Source organism: Mustelus asterias, chromosome 6 (genome assembly GCF_964213995.1).
Source record: "Mustelus asterias chromosome 6, sMusAst1.hap1.1, whole genome shotgun sequence".
Lineage (NCBI taxonomy): Eukaryota > Metazoa > Chordata > Chondrichthyes > Carcharhiniformes > Triakidae > Mustelus > Mustelus asterias.
In genome coordinates, this window is record NC_135806.1 from 103843390 (window position 1) to 103860166 (window position 16777).

The window sequence follows — 16777 nt, forward strand, 5'->3', positions numbered from 1 at the left end:
GAACCCAGCACTTGTGTCACATTCGTTAAGAGTCAACAACAACAACTTGCATGAATATAATTCTCAATTTTCGCTGGCTGTGGTGGTGGGAAGTGCGAGATCAGGGAATTACAGCCAGGGTTTTAAATCCCAGCAGGAGAGCTGATGAAATTCTAAGTTCAATTGATTAAAAATCTGTAACTGAAAGTAAGGCTTAGCAATGCTGACCATTGTTGTAAAAGCCCATCTGGTTCACGAATGTCTTTGAGGGAAGAAAATCTGTCATCCTTCCCTGGTCTGGCGTACATGTGACTTCAGATCCACAGCAATGTGGTTGACTCTTGAATATCAACTGAAATAGTGGCAAGCTGTTTAGTTCAAGGAGAATTAGGGAAGGGCAATAAATGCTGGCCTTGCCAATGATGCCCACATCCCATGAAATAATAACGTTAAAAGATATACTCATATACTCCACCCCAAAATGCATTTTAAAAAGATGCACGTCATTTTCATTTGAATAAATCAGTACTTGTGCATCTCCCAACGGAGTCGGTTCCATAGTTTGAGCACTTATTTATCGAAATAATTTCCACAGATTTCAACAAAAATGGATTTTTCTTTATGAATCAGTTTCATATGACTAATTTGGCATAACATTTATTATTTAGTTTTTCATTTTTAAACATAAAAATTGTGCAATTCTTCCTGTCATTTATCAAAATAGCAAATTATTATTTAATTTGGGCAGTGACCCAGTTCTTCCAGAGTAGTTTTATAGGAGTTTTCAGATTACAGTGAGCTGTGTACTTGAACAGGAAAACTGTCCTTCTCTTTGAAGATTGAGCAAATGTCTGACTTTAGAACATCAGTAAGAAGTTTAACAACACCAGGTTAAAGTCCAACAGGTTGGACAAACCTGTTGGACTTTAATCTGGTGTTGTTAAACTTCTTAATGTGTTTACCCCAGTCTAACGCCGGCATCTCCACATTTAGAACATCACCCAAGGCTTTTCATTGGGATTCAAGGACCTTCCTGCTGCAATGTGGAAGAACACGAAAATATTCAACCATGCAAACTTCACTGAGCTTTTTACCCATTTGGTTCCATTCGTAATCAGAGAAAAAAATGTAAAGGAAGAGAGAAAGTTCTCCTTCTTTGAAGAAAGTGAGAGGCAGCTGTGAGAAAGCCTTTGCTTAATCAAGATGTCAGTTAGTTGGCAGTGATTCCTAAGTGTACAGCTGTACTGTTAATGAAAGTTAGTGCCATTCGTTGCTCTGTGAACATTAACAAAGTTTGGTCAGCCCTGTCTCACACACACACAAGCTTGTTTAGGTAATGGAGCAGTGCCTGAAGGTCACCAAGGCCACCATTTAATTTAGGATGAACTGACAGACCATGTGGGCCCAATCAAGTCGGGCAGGAAACTCATTACGATAGTTGAAACAGACAATGAGTTAAAAGTAACCAATTATTTAACACAAACTGCCCGTAAGAATGAATTTTATATTGGTACAGATTGGGTTGGTGAATAAAGCTTCTTACAAAGAGTAGCAAATAAAGTTATATCATCCTCAAGAGTTTAACTGTTTAAAGACTGACATAAGTATACTCTTTCCCCAAAGCTCTTAGGTCTCCATAGCGTCATCGATTTCTCAGAATAGATTTACCAATTATGTCACAGGTGAAAGGAACTACATTCCTAGCCTAAATCATTTTTTTTTTCCTATTTCACATTTCGGGAGCTTATTTCAGGGTAGATTGAACATGCCGATCAGGGTTGACCCACAATCTTGCAGTCTCGCTAATGTGAGTGTGGAGGTTTCAATGGCTTGCTGGAAATATTGGCCCTTATTACCATTCTGTTAAAGTGAATTGAGTGCTTTCACAGCACAAATCAATCTTTCCAATACCTGAGACTTCCCTGATTTTTAAATAAAATTGTCTGTTTGCCGGCCAGGATGCCTCTGTAAATAGCCTGGATCACACTCACGAGTATGAATGCTGACATTTAGAAAATATATGAGTAGCTGTGTACCCTTAACAGGACGGTTGCACTGTTGGCACAACAGTTCCTGGATCGGAGGACTGCTGTGGACCAGAAGCCAGTCCCATCTAACCTCCCTGAATGCTAACCTAGGGTTATCCAGGTTAGTGAGGAAGGTGCAGATATGGGAGCATCTCAACATCTTCATCTTCTAACTCCCTAGACCCTCTGCCAGAGTCCGCATTTGCTCTACGTTTCCCAGTGACAACTGTTGCCCCTGCTGAAATGCTGATGCTGCAGCATGAAGTACATCCCTAACTGGTCCCAGAACAAAACCAGCCAGCTACAACATTCCTCAAAGACATATCGATTGAGAGTTAAGCGGCCCGCTTCCACCTCCTCCAAAAAACACAGGCTAGGGGAAGTTCATAGGAGTGTTTATGAGCACAGAGCACCATCTTGTCTCAATCACTAATGGGTTCACTGTCGTGACTCTATTTTATATGTTTCACAAATGAGCACTTTTGTAATACATTTCACTTTGAATGAAGGCAGTCCTTACCAAGGGCACGGAAGAAACAGAAACACGGTGGCACACTGGTTAGCACTGCTGCCTCATATCACCAGCGACCCAAGTTCGATTCTGGCTTTGGGTCACTGTCTGTATGGAGTTAGCATATTCTCCCCATGTCTGCGTGGGTTTCCTCTGGGTGCTCTGGTTTCCTCCCACAGTCCAAAGATTTGCAGGCCATGTGGATAACTGTGCGGGGTTTCAGGGATAGGGTGGGGGCAAGGGTGTAGGGATGGCGGGGGAGGGGGCTAGGTAAGATTCTCTTTCAGAGAGTCGGTGCAGACACGATGGGCGAAATGGCCTCCTTCTGTACTGTAGGGAATCTCTAGTTCTATGACTACATTCTGAAGTCTATGTTGCATTGATATCACCAAGATCAAAGCTGTGTCTATGCATTACAGGCAGTAAAAGGCCGGTTCCTTCTCCAGATCCTCACATAAGGTACTGGCTCAACAAGGAGTTGCTCCTTGCAGCATTTCTTGTTCATCAATGATTGACTTTATGGGGAGATCAATGATCAGAGTCAAAGATCAGATAGAGTTCATCAGGTTCACTTCAAGCTTGAGTGTTCTGTCAAAGACGATGATCCGCAATTAAGTGTCAGAGAGTCACTTAAATAGATTTTCCTCAAGTCAAGATGCCATGTATGCTTCAGGGAAGCATACTAGTGTGGTCTCCCCACTACAGGTGGTAGATGCTGTACATTCTAAGGGAGCTGAGGTTCCTGGTAGCATTGCATGTTGCAGATCTCACACATTATTGAAACTGGATGCCTGTGCTGGATGGATAATGCAGAAGGTAAATAAATAGGTGGTGTTGCAGAGTTGTGGCCTCTGTGCAAAATGTGCATTTGTCACAGTACTGTTAATCATAATTGTAGATCCTGCTTGAAAATGGCGCTATGTGTAAAAACTAACACAATGCATGAAGTCTAATGCTATATTTGAAAAGTAATGCTGTGCAAAACAACCAACGCTGTGCTTGAAAACTGACACATAGGGTGGGATTTTACAGCTCATCCCAAAACCGTAAAATCCTGCCTGAGGTCAACGGACATTTCCATTGTCCGCCCCTCGGCCGCTCCGAATCCGGGGCAGGCGGGGCAGTAGATTCCGGCCTTTCATTGCCTTCCGGCAGGAGAGGCAATGGCCGAGTGGTATTATCACTAGACTATTAATCCAGAAACTCAGCTAAGGTTCCGGGGACGTGGGTTCGAATCCCGCCACGGCAGATGGTGGAATTTGAATTTAAGGGTTTGTACTCGTTGGAGTTTAGAAGGATGAGGGGGGATCTTATGGAGACTTATAAGATAATGCGGGGGCTGGATAGGGTGGAGGCGGAGAGATTCTTTCCACTTAGTAAGGAAGTTAAAACTAGAGGACACAGCCTCAAAATAAAGGGGGGTCGGTTTAAGACAGAGTTGAGGAGGAACTTCTTCTCCCAGAGGGTGGTGAATCTCTGGAATTCTCTGCCCACTGAGGTGGTGGAGGCTACCTCGCTGAATATGTTTAAAGCGCGGATGGACGGATTCCTGAGCGGTAAGGGAATTAAGGGTTATGGGGATCAGGCGGGTAAGTGGTACTGATCCACGTCAGATCAGCCATGATCTTATTGAATGGCGGGGCAGGCTCGAGGGGCTAGATGGCCTACTCCTGCTCCTATTTCTTATGTTCTTATGTTCTTATTGTGTGAAAACTTTAGCTGTGCGTGAAATATTTTTTGAATATTTAGAAGTATAATAGTAACGATTTTACCAAAAATACTGTTTAAAAAATTTTGTTGCAGTTACAGTGATTAATATTATGAGCATGTTGCTAACTAACAGCATTATCTTCTCATTTAAGATAAGTGAACCAACATATTGGTCATGTCTTTACACAGCACTGCCATAAAAGGGCTCCTACATATTTAAAGCAACTCCTAAATTCTAAATTAGATGTGACTAACAGATTTAGCATGTATTTCCTAGATAAGCATCTACAGACACAATTCAAATTTGGAGAACTACAGTTCCCTTGAACCATAACCTCCAAAGGTCATTTATCACAATCTATGTGGTGCTGAGGTATAGATTCAGTTGTATTTTCTGATGACTTCCACTCCTGTGGTCGTATCCTCACACCAGACAGCTATGTCTGTACTTTGAAATACATTTTTGTCTGATGTGGTGGAAATCTGGCATCTAATGCTTTGCCCAGAAAGTTCTGCTGGGTCCTAACGTCTGAGCTATTTTACATCCCAAGGCTGCAGGCAATAAACAGAGTCGACAGTCTCTTTCTTGCCTGATTTATGGCTGAGGAAACAGAAGTTTCTCAGGTGAGAAGTTACTTTCAAAAAATGGAGCAGGAAGTTACGGCTGTCCACGCCGGCAGGATTTTCCCATGCCGCTGCAGTGAACGGAGATTTGGCTGGGCACCAAATTCTCCAACTTCGCTGCAGTGGGAGCGTGAACGGCCGGTACGATTGCGCCCATGGTTATTTGGCAGCCATGTTGACAGACACCGTTTGGGTCACTGCTTGACTAAGAAGCACATTTACACAACGTGGCAAGGGATACTTCCCTCACTAGATTTTCCTCCCCTCCCTGTTCATGGGAAGATGGAAATCCTGATACATCACTGTAGCCCTGGTTCCACTAGATTAATGGAATGTTTAACCCTCTGAAGATATGGAAAATTGCTTTTTCGAAAAGATGCTTGGCAGTGAATGCGCAGCAAACAATCCTGAACTCAATGATTCAAAAAGATAAAACCACACAGATGGGTTTCCTCAAAAGCAAGAGAGTCAGTTATACTTTTTTTTTCCCCCAAGTATCAAACACATTTCCTGTCTGCAGATGTTATGTGCTATCCGTAAGTGTGTTGGCTGAATATTCACTCTCACTGAACTGAATTGTATTGTCTGCTGTGTGTCGGCTCCTTGCTAACATTTTTAAGTTCTAAATCTATAACTGCTTTTTAATATCAGTACTAAAGGAGATGTTAGTGCACAAGCAGTTACTTTGCACTGCCACATGTCTATTGGCACCACCACATAATTACACTGAAAAGAATGACTTCAACCGCTGCTTGCAAATTTGGCACAGGTTCATTTAACAGCTCACACACTGCTGAATAGTCCAGCTGCAGCTAACAAAGTATGCAGAGACTTAACCATAGTGCAAGATCTCAGTTAACACGTCAAGATTCAAATATAAAATGTCATGGCCTCAAAAGTGGTTAATTAGGTTTATCTTTCTTTTGCCAGATTTTATAGGCATTGACGAGAATCCCTGTCCAAGTGAATATTCTTCCAATGTAAGCCTAGACAGTGAGTATCAGGAGACAATTTGATCGTGGGGCAAATCACTGCTGATAGATCACTAACAACAACAGAGCTAACTTGCGCACAAGCTGCCACAAACAACAATGTGATTTTTTAAAAAATTCATTCACAGAATGTTTATGTATCTGGCTAGGCCAGTATTTATGGCCCATTCCTTTACAACTATGTGGTTTGTTCGGCTATTTCACAGGATATGAAGGAATCATATATATTGCTGTAAGTCCTGATTCACACGGTAGTCAGATCAGGCAGACTTCCTCCCTTATAGGGCATTTTTTAAAAATTCATTCTTGGATGTGAGTTTCTCTGGCACAATCAACATTTGTTACCAATCCCCAACTGCCCTTGACAAGGTAGCAGTGCACTGTCTCCTTGAACTGCTTCAGTCCACGTGGTGCTGGTATACACACACAATGCTGTTAGGGAGGGATAGCCAGGATTTTGACCCAGTGACAGTGAAGGAACAGCAATATAGTTCCAAGTCGGGATGATGTGTGGCTTTGAGGGAACCTACAGGTGGTGGTGTTCCTACTTGTTGCCCTTGTCCTTCTAGAGGTTGGAGGTTTGGAAGGTACAGTCAAAAGAGCTTTGGCAAGTTACTGGAATATATCTTCTATGTTGTACACATTACTGCCATTGTGCATCAGTGGTGGAGGAAATGAATGTTTAAGGTGGCAGAAGGGTGTTCCTGCAATTTAGGAAGATACTAACATTTTATTTGAGATTTTATTTAGTTAATTGAATTTAAATTCCCCGGGTGCTGTGGTGGGACTTTCACTTGCATTTCCAATATATTTGTCAGGCCTCTGGATTACTAATTCAATAATGCAACAGTTAATCTCCCATACCCTTCTCTTTTGTAATGACCTGATCATCATCTTATTTTGGTGATGTTGCATCAGAGACAAATACTGACTACAGTAAATTGTCTTAAGGTGTTAACTCGTGACTGAGACAATTTGGGTTCCTGGATCTTTACTGATGTTTTCGGAATGGCATTCCATGATTTTGTCCATTTACGATTGGAATCACTGGCTTTGGATGACTGAATAACTCTAATTTATTGGTTTATCTCACATGGAATTCCAGGATTGTAATGACATTCGGAGGAACACAGTCCATTTTCCCATTCATTTTCTGCAAATGTCACTCGAGGACAATCAGGGCAGCAAGTCAATCTGATTGTTTGTCCTTCCAAGCTTAGGTGCACTGAGGAAATTATAGAACCGACGCAAAACTCACTTAAGATCAGTTAATTCAGCACAGCTTAGGGATCAAATCTGGGGTCTTCAGGGTCTGTATGATTCAAGCCCACAGTGGACATAATGGGAGATGATTTCCCCATCCCGCCCACCACGAGAATTGTCGTGGGGGGCGGAGGGATCATGGAATGGTCCATTGGCATCGGGTGGGATTTTCCGGTTTCAGGGCGAGTGCGGTCTGAACATCCCGCCCATTATCTTCATGAATTAAGCTATTTGGAGAAACTAAATTCATACTCTTAGGGTCAGGGATCAGGCTTTACGTAAGGCACAGATTGCACAACTGTGCTGCATGAGTACCTCCCTAAGGCTTGAAGTGGTATATTCTCCATTGCAAAGCATCTGACGGGCTGTTTTTGCTTGCTTGCCAAGCGGTTATGTAGCATGTTGTAATTTGTGTTAAAGACATGCCATAGTGTAAAAACATCATGATGAAAATGAAAAGTAAATTGCTGTTTAGCAGTTGTTTTCCCCACCCCAGTTACTGCAATATAGCAACATTGTTATTAATCACCATCACCATCCTAAAGTGAAAGGATAATGGATTAATTTGGCTGGTCTGTTTACTTCATTTCAACACCCGCAAACAAAGAGATAGTTTAGCTCATGTATCTTTGGAGTTACCTTGTTCACACAGACCGCCACCATAGCTTGGCAAGCAGATACAACTAAAACAGTTGGCACCATCAATACACGTGGCTCCGTTTCGGCAAGGGTTAGATTGGCATTCATCAATATCTGTAGGAAATAATGGATTGCATTGGTTAGCGGTTAATTCAACCAAGCATTGCTTTTACAATTGATGCGTCTTGTTATGCCTGCCAAAACTAAAGCAGCCAGTAATTAAAGCAAACCATTTGGATTGGACACGCTTCTTCAAAGAGCAAACCAGGAAGTGGCTTCTTTGAAGGTTTAGCCTAATTTCCGGAAAAATTGAAAGCAGCCCTAATTAATCAGGATGGCATTGCAGTTCAAAACTCTACTGAATCTTCCTGTGTTTTTATATAAACAGCAGCATTTGAAGCATCTTAGAAATTAGTGTCTGATAGCATTCAAAAGATTGAAAGTTCAAGGGCAGAATTTTACGCTGTCAGGATTTCATGGCCCTGCCTAAGTCAATGGACATTTGATTGGCTCGCTGCTCTTCACAGCTCCGCCCCTGTCAACAACTCTCACCAGCTTTTACAGCTGCACCATAGAAAGCATTCTTTCTGGTTGTATCATAGCTTGGTATGGCTCCTGCTCTGCCCAAGACTGCAAGAAACTACAAAAGGTCGTGAATGTAGCCCAATCCATCATGCAAACCAGCCTCCCATCCATTGACTCTGTCTATACTTCCCGCAGTCTTGGCAAAGCAGCCAGCATAATTAAAGATCCCACGCACCCCGGACATTCTCTGTTCCACTTTTTTCCGTTGGGAAAAATATATAAAAGTCTGAGGTTACGAACCAACTGACTCAAGAACAGTTCTTCCCTGCTGCCATGAGACTTTTGAATGGACCTACCTTGCACTAAATTGATCTTTCTCTACACCCGAGCCAAGACGGTAATACTACATTCTGCGCTCTCTCGTTTCCTTCTCTATGAATGGTATGCTTTGTCCGTATAGCACGTAAAAACAATACTTTTCACTATATGCTAATACATGTGACAATTCTAAATCAAATCAAAATGGGGAGGAAAATTGCACCCCATGTTTATTTGGCTCAATTCTGAAGTGCAAAGCAAATACTAATAAAGCTCAAAGTACCAGAAACAAATTCCAGCCAACTAAGGCTTCAGTTGGATTATTTCACACTCCCATGAAAAGAACACTTTAGAGATAGCCTTCAAGTACCATTATCAAAAGCTTGTCTTCAGCATACAATCGCTAACTTGGTATCGCAATAAATCTGAATTGGATCTTTTTATGTCAATAATACAAATATACAGCTGCCTTCATAGAATTGTAGCCCCATGGATTTTCATGCTTCTATCCATGTCAGAATGGGGTGATTTGAAATTGGCAGATGGGACCTGCCCGCCCCCACCCCCCTCCCCCATTCCCATCATGTGGGATTTTAATAGCCCAGGATACAGTTGCACATACTCCACACACAGCAATTCTGTCCTTGCCTACTCCACTGAGGAGGTGGACATTTCAGACCCCAACTATTCTCATGGTGCCAGGCCCGATTTGGTAGGAGATGTGGTTCACAGCACTTCAAAAGAGTTCATGGACCTCAGAGGAACCCAATTCCAAGTGGTGAACCAAAGAACTTATTGGAATTCTTTCATTGACAGGCTTTGAAATATAGCAAAAAACTGTTATTGCAGGTTCAATAGTTAGATGTTGTATTATAAGTCAGAAGTATTTGTACTGCAGTGTTTGACTATAGGGCTTGGTCCTGCAAAGGTAACTTTGCCTTTATATTGAGTGCTGACATGTATTATTGTACTTTCTGCAATGGGGAAAGTGCCATAAAGCATTTAAAACTGTAGAAAATGTGCTATGAAATTATCCTTCCATGTTTAAATGTTCAATGATCTTCAACTTTGAAAGAAACGGCCCTGCTGTTGAACATTAAAAAAACTAAGCACGTGCTATATTTCATTGACTAACAGGCAAACTGCTTTGAAGTAGAAAAGAAATATCATCTGCAGCTTAAAAGATGGTCATCTCAGTTTTCAATTTCAACAGACTCAATTGCTGATATTCCTCAGGGTTGATTTTGATTGTTGGAGCTATTATGAATGTTTGGCTGAGTTTCAAATGGGCCACAACTACTGATTTCAGATGAGGGAGGGGATTATTGTTTGCATTTAGAATGACAGTTTTAAGATGTCATTAAAGGATTATCTGCCTTTCATGTTGTAAGTGGATGTCTGTTTATTTTTGTAACAAATTGACCACTTGAGGGAATTTAGAATTTTGAGTAAGTTTTGCAGATGAGGGTTTTTATCAGAAGGAAGTGCCTTTGAATATGACAACTCTATGACATTATGAAGTGTTTTTGAATGTCCATTTCACAGATATCCTGAGGTCTTCCCATAATAGGTATTGTGTGAATGGCTACGGTGGCCACATGGGGCGCATGGATGGTATGGGAGCACGGAGGTGGCATGGGGATATGGAGGTGGCATGTGGGGTGTGGGTGAGGGACTTAGGGTTTGTGAGCCTGTCATTCATTATTAAAATTTGGCCAAGAAAACAGAGGCGGGCATCCTAACCCACCAGTCTGGGCATCCACCCACCTCCCCAGAATTAAAATATGATGGTTAAGGGCCCCATTTAAAGGAGACAGGTCTGCCAAGTTGGGAAGGTTCTTGACTCTACCTTCCCACTTCCTCCATGAAAATCAAGATCATTAGAGTACAGAGGAAGGCCAATTGGTCCACTGAGTCTATGACAACTTTCTGTAGGGCAATACAATAAGACCAATTACCCCCTTTAGCCCTCCAGCCCTGGAGGTTTATTCCCCTCAAATGCCCATCTAATCTTCCTTTGAAATCAATCATCATCTCCACTTCCATCATCCCTTTAAGCAGCCTTTTCCGAGACATTACCTCTCTGTGTGTAAAAAATAAATTCCTTCCTCGTAGCCTCCCCTGCATCTCTCATCCAAATATCTGTGTCCCCCAGACCTGTAACAGCAGCTTATGGAAACAACATTGGAAATATGTCAATATTGTATAGAAAATCTTTGAGGTGGCAACAATGGAATGTCCTATGTCCTCTCACTCCCAGGCCATTGCTTCCTGTAGGTGTGGTACACTGATTTCAAAGATGCTATTCTTAATTCTTCCAGTGGATGGTGCTGTTATGTCTTTAAATGAATTCTGTTGACCCTGTTATTTGTGTTTGCTCCAGACAAGCTGACCAGACTTTCAACCAGCTGCGGCAAATGGACCTAAAGATTGCAAGTTCCTCTGACTCTCCATGAGCAATGTAAACATAGAAATAGGTGCAGCAGTAGGCCATTTGGCTCAGCAAGCCTGCACCACCATTCAATATGATCATGGCTGATCATGCACTCTCAGTATCCCACTCCCGCTTTCTCTCAATACCTCTTGATCCCCTTAACCACAAGGGTCATGTCCAGCCACCTCTTGAATATATAGAATCATAGAACCATACAGCGCAGAAGAGGTCCTTTGGCCCATCAAGTCCGTACCCAGACATTAGAAACACCTGAACTCCCACCTAATCCCATCTGCCAGCACTTGGCCCATAGCCCTGAATGTTATGATGTGCCAAGTGCTCATCCAGATATTTTTTAAAGGATGTGAGGAAACCCATCTCCACCACCCTCCCAGGCAGCGCATTCTAGACTGTCACCAACCTTTGGGTAAAAAAGTTTTTCCTCACATTCCCCTTAAACCTCCTGCCCCTCACCTTAAACCTCCTGCCCCTCACCTTGAACCAATGTCCCCTCATGACTGACCTTTCAACTAAGGGGAATAGTTGCTCTTTAACCACTCTGTCCATGTCTCTCATAATCTTGTACACCTCGATCAGGTTGCCGCTCAGTCTCTAACGAACTGGCTTCAACAGCTTTCTGTGGCAGACAATTCCACAAGTTCATAACCCTCTGAGTGAAAATATTCTTCCTCATCTCAGTCCTGAAAGGCTTACCTCTTATTCTTAGACTGTGACCCCCTAGTTCCCAACATCGGGAACATTCTTCCCGCATCTAGCCTGCCCAGTCCCACCAGGATTTTATATGTTTCTATGAGATCCCCTCTCATTCTTCTAAATTCCATTGAGTACAAACCCAGTCGATCCAGTCTCTCTTCATATGTCAGTGCTGCCATTCCAGGGAATGAGTCTGATGAACCTTTGCTGGGCTCCTTCAATAGCAAGAATGTCCTACCTCAGACTAGGAGACCAAAACTGCACACAATATGCAAGGGATGGCCTCACCAAGGCCCTATTTAGCAGCAGCAAGAAATCCCTACTCCTAAACTCAAATCTTCTTGCTATTAAGGCCAGCATGCCATTAGCTTTCCTCACCGCCTGCTGTACCTGCATACCAACCTTCAGCGACTGTTCCACCATGACACCCAGGTTACATTGCACTTCCCCTTTTTCTAAACTGCCACCATTCAAATAATAACCTTCCTTCCTGTTTTTGCCACCAAAGTGGAGAACCTCACATTTATCCACATTATATTGTATTTGCCAAGTATTTGCCTACTCAGTCAGCCTATCCAAGTCACCCTGCAGCCTCTTAGCATCCTCCTCACAGCACACACTGCCACCCAGCTTAGTGTCATCAGAAAACTTGAAGAAATTGCATTCAATTCCTTCGTCCAAATCATTAATGTATATTGTGAACAGCTGGGGTCCCAGCACTGAACCCTGTGGTACCCCATTTGTCACTGCCTGTCATTCTGAAAAGGATCCGCTTATTCCCACTCTCTGCTTCCTGTCTGCCAACTAGTTCTCTATCCACGTCAATACATACAATACCATGAGCTTTAATTTTGCTCAATAATCTCTTGTGTGGGACCTTGTCAAAAGCCTTTTGAAATTCCAGATACACAACATCCACTGGTTCACTCTTGTCCATTCTGCTGGTCACATCCTCAAAAAATTCCAATTCCCTTTACTGAATCTATGCTAATAATGATAATGTAATGAACGGTTCAGTAAATGAAGAAAATTCAATTAGACACCCAATACTACATTCATTCTGAAAGAATAACAGGTTGTTATTCTCTTTGTAGACGTATTTTTATGTAATTCATGTGATTTCTCTACATATAGTGATTTAGTAGTTTTCAGAGTGTGATTTGCAGTTTTGCTAAAAGTGCATCACGAAGGATTTACCCCTGCCCAGATTGGCTCCCATACACCGTCATGGAATTTTCAGGCTTGGGCTAATTGTAACATTTTGGATATTTGCATTGGGAGTCCTGCCTATGCTGAGCAGTCTGCCTTGCTTGAATGGGGTGTAAATTGGATGCTTACCAATATTGGGTGACAGCAGCAATAACATGGGAGATGGTTACCTCTGGGGAAATGTACAGCGAAAACTGGGAAAGAGGACAGCTAAAGTTTGTAATAATTCCTAGGTGCATTGCAAGGGCGATCTATTGGCCTCTGACCCTTTTTAAATTGCCTTCCCCACACCAGACTATTCCTTGTGCCTCGCACTACTATGACAAAAAGATGGTGAGGTCTGGCATCACTGTGCCATTGGTGTGCAATCTGAGCATTTGAGAGGATATACTCAATGACTGACGTCACTCCTGGTGATAGCAATCAATGGCAAGGTGAAGCCTTGGCTGAATACCCACCCTCACCTAACACCGATTCATCAGGATTTGAGTTGAAACAAAAATCTTGCTCAAGTATAATGAGTGCATTTGTGAGGATTACTGTCATGGCGGTGAGCATGGCTAGGGAAACAGAATTCCAAATTCATTAAAAATATGTATTTTTGAACATTCCAGGAGCAGGTTTATATTTTTTTGTGACATATTCAATTGTTTCCCATGATCAAGGCTTTTGCAGCACCAGTTATTCCGTCTGCATCTAGCTCAGCATTTGAATGCTTGCAGTGGGAGTGTACCTCAGTTTACATTAGTAAAGTGCGCACAAAACGCACTGGAGCAGTTTCTCATGTTTTGTTGGAAACAGAATCGGACTGCTGGCAGATTGCTGGCATTATCCGTGGAAGCCCATCCACTGAAACTCCGATTATAGCATAACATTCCTATTATACTGGAATTCCAAGGATGAACCTAAATCATTTCCAATAAAAATAGTTGAAAGCGTTGTACATCACTCAAACACCGCAGTGTCTATTTCTGCTCTTACCTATTTCACAGTGCTCCCCAGTGTATCCTGGCAAACAGGTGCAAATATAACCACTTTCCCGTGGGTAACAACTGCCTCCATGTTGGCAAGGGTATCCTTCACATGGGTGAACTTCCGGTATTACAACTGAAAGCATGAAGTGCAGGATAAGCATGGTTACTTTTTAGCCTCTCAATATTTCCCTATTGTTGCAGGTAGGGTGAAGAAAAGCACAACATGAATAATCGCAGCCATGTGACATTGTTAGTTCCAATGCTATGTATTATATGGAGTACAATTTACTGAACCTTTTACAAGATAGCTTCTTCATTTCGATTTCTCTTTGAGGGTTGAGGTGCTATGTTTTTTAATTTATTTATCAGTGTCGCAAGTAGGCTTACATTAAGATTGCAATGAAAATCCCCTTCACTATGTGGTAAGCTGCTTGCTTGAATCTGCAAGATAGAGAGAACTAATAGGTTGCAAAAGCAGAATTGTTTGCTCCGTAATGATGTGGTGAGGGCAATAAGACATGTGGGACCTCAGTGGATCATGGAATTAACAATTAATTTCCTTAATTTTGTTTTAGGATTGAGGCAAAAGATGAAATGCGGGTAAATGAGAGTTAAAACAGAGGAAGAAATAAAGTGAGAAGATAAACCAGACTGAAAGGGAAAACAGAGAAAGGAAAAATGAAAAAAATTAAAATGTGATATTATTATAATCTCTGAGAACAATCACCTGAAGGAATGAGTCTCCAGTTTACACTGTTCTCCAGTTTACACTATTCAATCTTTGGGCCAAAGGAGTTTATTTGCATTGTATTAGTAATTACCACGTCATTATAAAAAAGTCAGTTTTTAATTGCAAAACTTAGTGCTCTATGATGAGTTTAATGGTTAATTAATATGCGAATCTAGCAACTTTTTTCAAACAGGGAGAATGAGGAGAGATGCTGATGGTGTGAAGCAATTGGCAGAGTGGTGTAAATCAGCTAGCAAGTTTGCAGGTGGCACATTTCTTAATCCACTGAATTTGTTAACTGATGTATAAACTAAAAATGGCACCAACAACACATTGTTATTCTTACAGCATTATTGCTGTTATGCTATATTAAATTGAAGCCAAATAGTAATTATAAGCTGAGTTATGTTTAGTTTAGTGAACAGTCAATACTGTAATTCTGAAAGCTTTATTGTTTTAATTAAGTGAACAATCACCTTATCATCGATTAAGGAGTAGCATAATAAAGTTAGCTTTTCATCAATCTATTAGGTTCAGTTCAAGCCTAATGTTCAGTATTTGTCGCATTCTCCACAGCATGGGGGAAAACAAATGTGGATTAAGTGATCATTTTGCTGAATATCTCCAAAGTGTTCACAAGCGCAATCTCAAGCTTCCCTTGCTTTCCATTTTAATTCTGTGTCCTAGTTCGACCTCTGTCTTTGCTCTTCTACTCTGTTGCAAATAAGCTCAACGTAAGGCTGAGGAAAAGATGCTGATCTTTCTCATGGACTTTTTGCAGCTTTCTGATCTTAACATTGACTCTGTTCATTCCTTAACTACAGTTTCTACTCCCCATTCGTTGGAGTTGATACCAAGGGCAAGGTTTGCTGATATTTCTTGGACTGGGTGAACAGAATGGGTATTTATTAAAAACACTTCCGGTGATCACTATTGTCACAATGAAGCCTGCTTTGTGTTTTGCTGTTTTCCATGTTTCCATTTCTACCTATCCCTGTTTTGTGTTTTGTGTATGTACTATATCTCTGTTTGTTCCTCCTTTTGCCTCTTGATAATTTAAAGTTTGTTTATTAGTGTCACATGTAGGCTTACGTTAATGCTGCAATGAAGTTATTGGGAAAATCCCCTCGTCGCCACACTCCAGCGCCTGTTTGGGTACACTGAGGGAGAATTTAGCATGGTCAATGCACCTAACCAGCACATCTTTCAGACTGTGCGGGGAAACCGGAGCACCCGGAGGAAACCCACACAGATTTGGGGAGAACGTGCAGACTCCACACACAGTGACCCAAGCCAGGAAACAAAGCCGGGTCCCTGTGAAGCAGCAACCGTGTCGCCCTATCACTGATAGTATCACTGAATTATTTCATCTTCTCCATCCAAGCACTTTACAGCTCACTCTGCTTATTTTCCTGTGCCTGTGCTTCTTTTTCATCTTCACTATCCCTTTTACTTGTTCTGTTCTGTTGTAAATATTGCGCCTCTGTAATATCTTGCATTGTGAGGAAGAATCTTAGACCTGAAGTGTTAACTGACTGGTTATTTTTCTCTGCACAAATGCTACCTGAGTATTTCATTTTATTTTTGTCTTTTGAGATGTGGATTTCCTCTTGGTGAGTCAATAATTAAATGTGTCCTTGTAATTTGAACAGTTTATGTAGGACAACTCAAAGGCAAAATTAGGGCTCATAAGTAAAAAAAAACTAGCAAGATGCTTAAAACTAAAACTATTATTCCCACAAGACAAGCCTAATTAATAGGTTTCTCAGTGATTTTCATCAATGTCACACCTAAGCTATATTAGGTGCATTTATGTGGAACAAGACCAGTTCTACTTGTACTCTATTTTTGTTAAGTATTTCATTTGGCGGAGCCTTCCAGACAAGCATTAGAGTTTCTCCATTGAAGGAAATAAGAGCTTGAATATACAACCACTCTTAAAGCAGAGCCTTGACTGTTGGGAGCACTTATCAAGAAAATATGGGTGGAATTCCCATTTTCCATCTATTTCTCAATAACGTGCTCCCGTTAGGTGAGGCTCTGCTCCAGGAATGCTCATTCGGAAAGTGCTCCCTTCCTGTAAAAACATTCAGAAATGTAAGTTACCAAATGCAATGTGATTTTTACA

At 41.6% G+C, this 16777-nt stretch overlaps 1 protein-coding gene across 1 annotated transcript in view; it reads right to left on the minus strand.

The window, feature by feature from the left end:
• The window catches only part of LOC144495030 (uncharacterized), a 210807-nt gene that overhangs the window by 44194 nt on the left and 149836 nt on the right, over window positions 1-16777 (minus strand). Inside the window, exons 10-11 of the mRNA XM_078214827.1 lie at window positions 13927-14052; window positions 7746-7859 (exon numbers count right to left, since the gene is read on the minus strand). Coding sequence (XP_078070953.1) covers window positions 7746-7859; window positions 13927-14052 — 240 coding nt within the window. The remainder of the gene's footprint in view (window positions 1-7745; window positions 7860-13926; window positions 14053-16777) is intronic.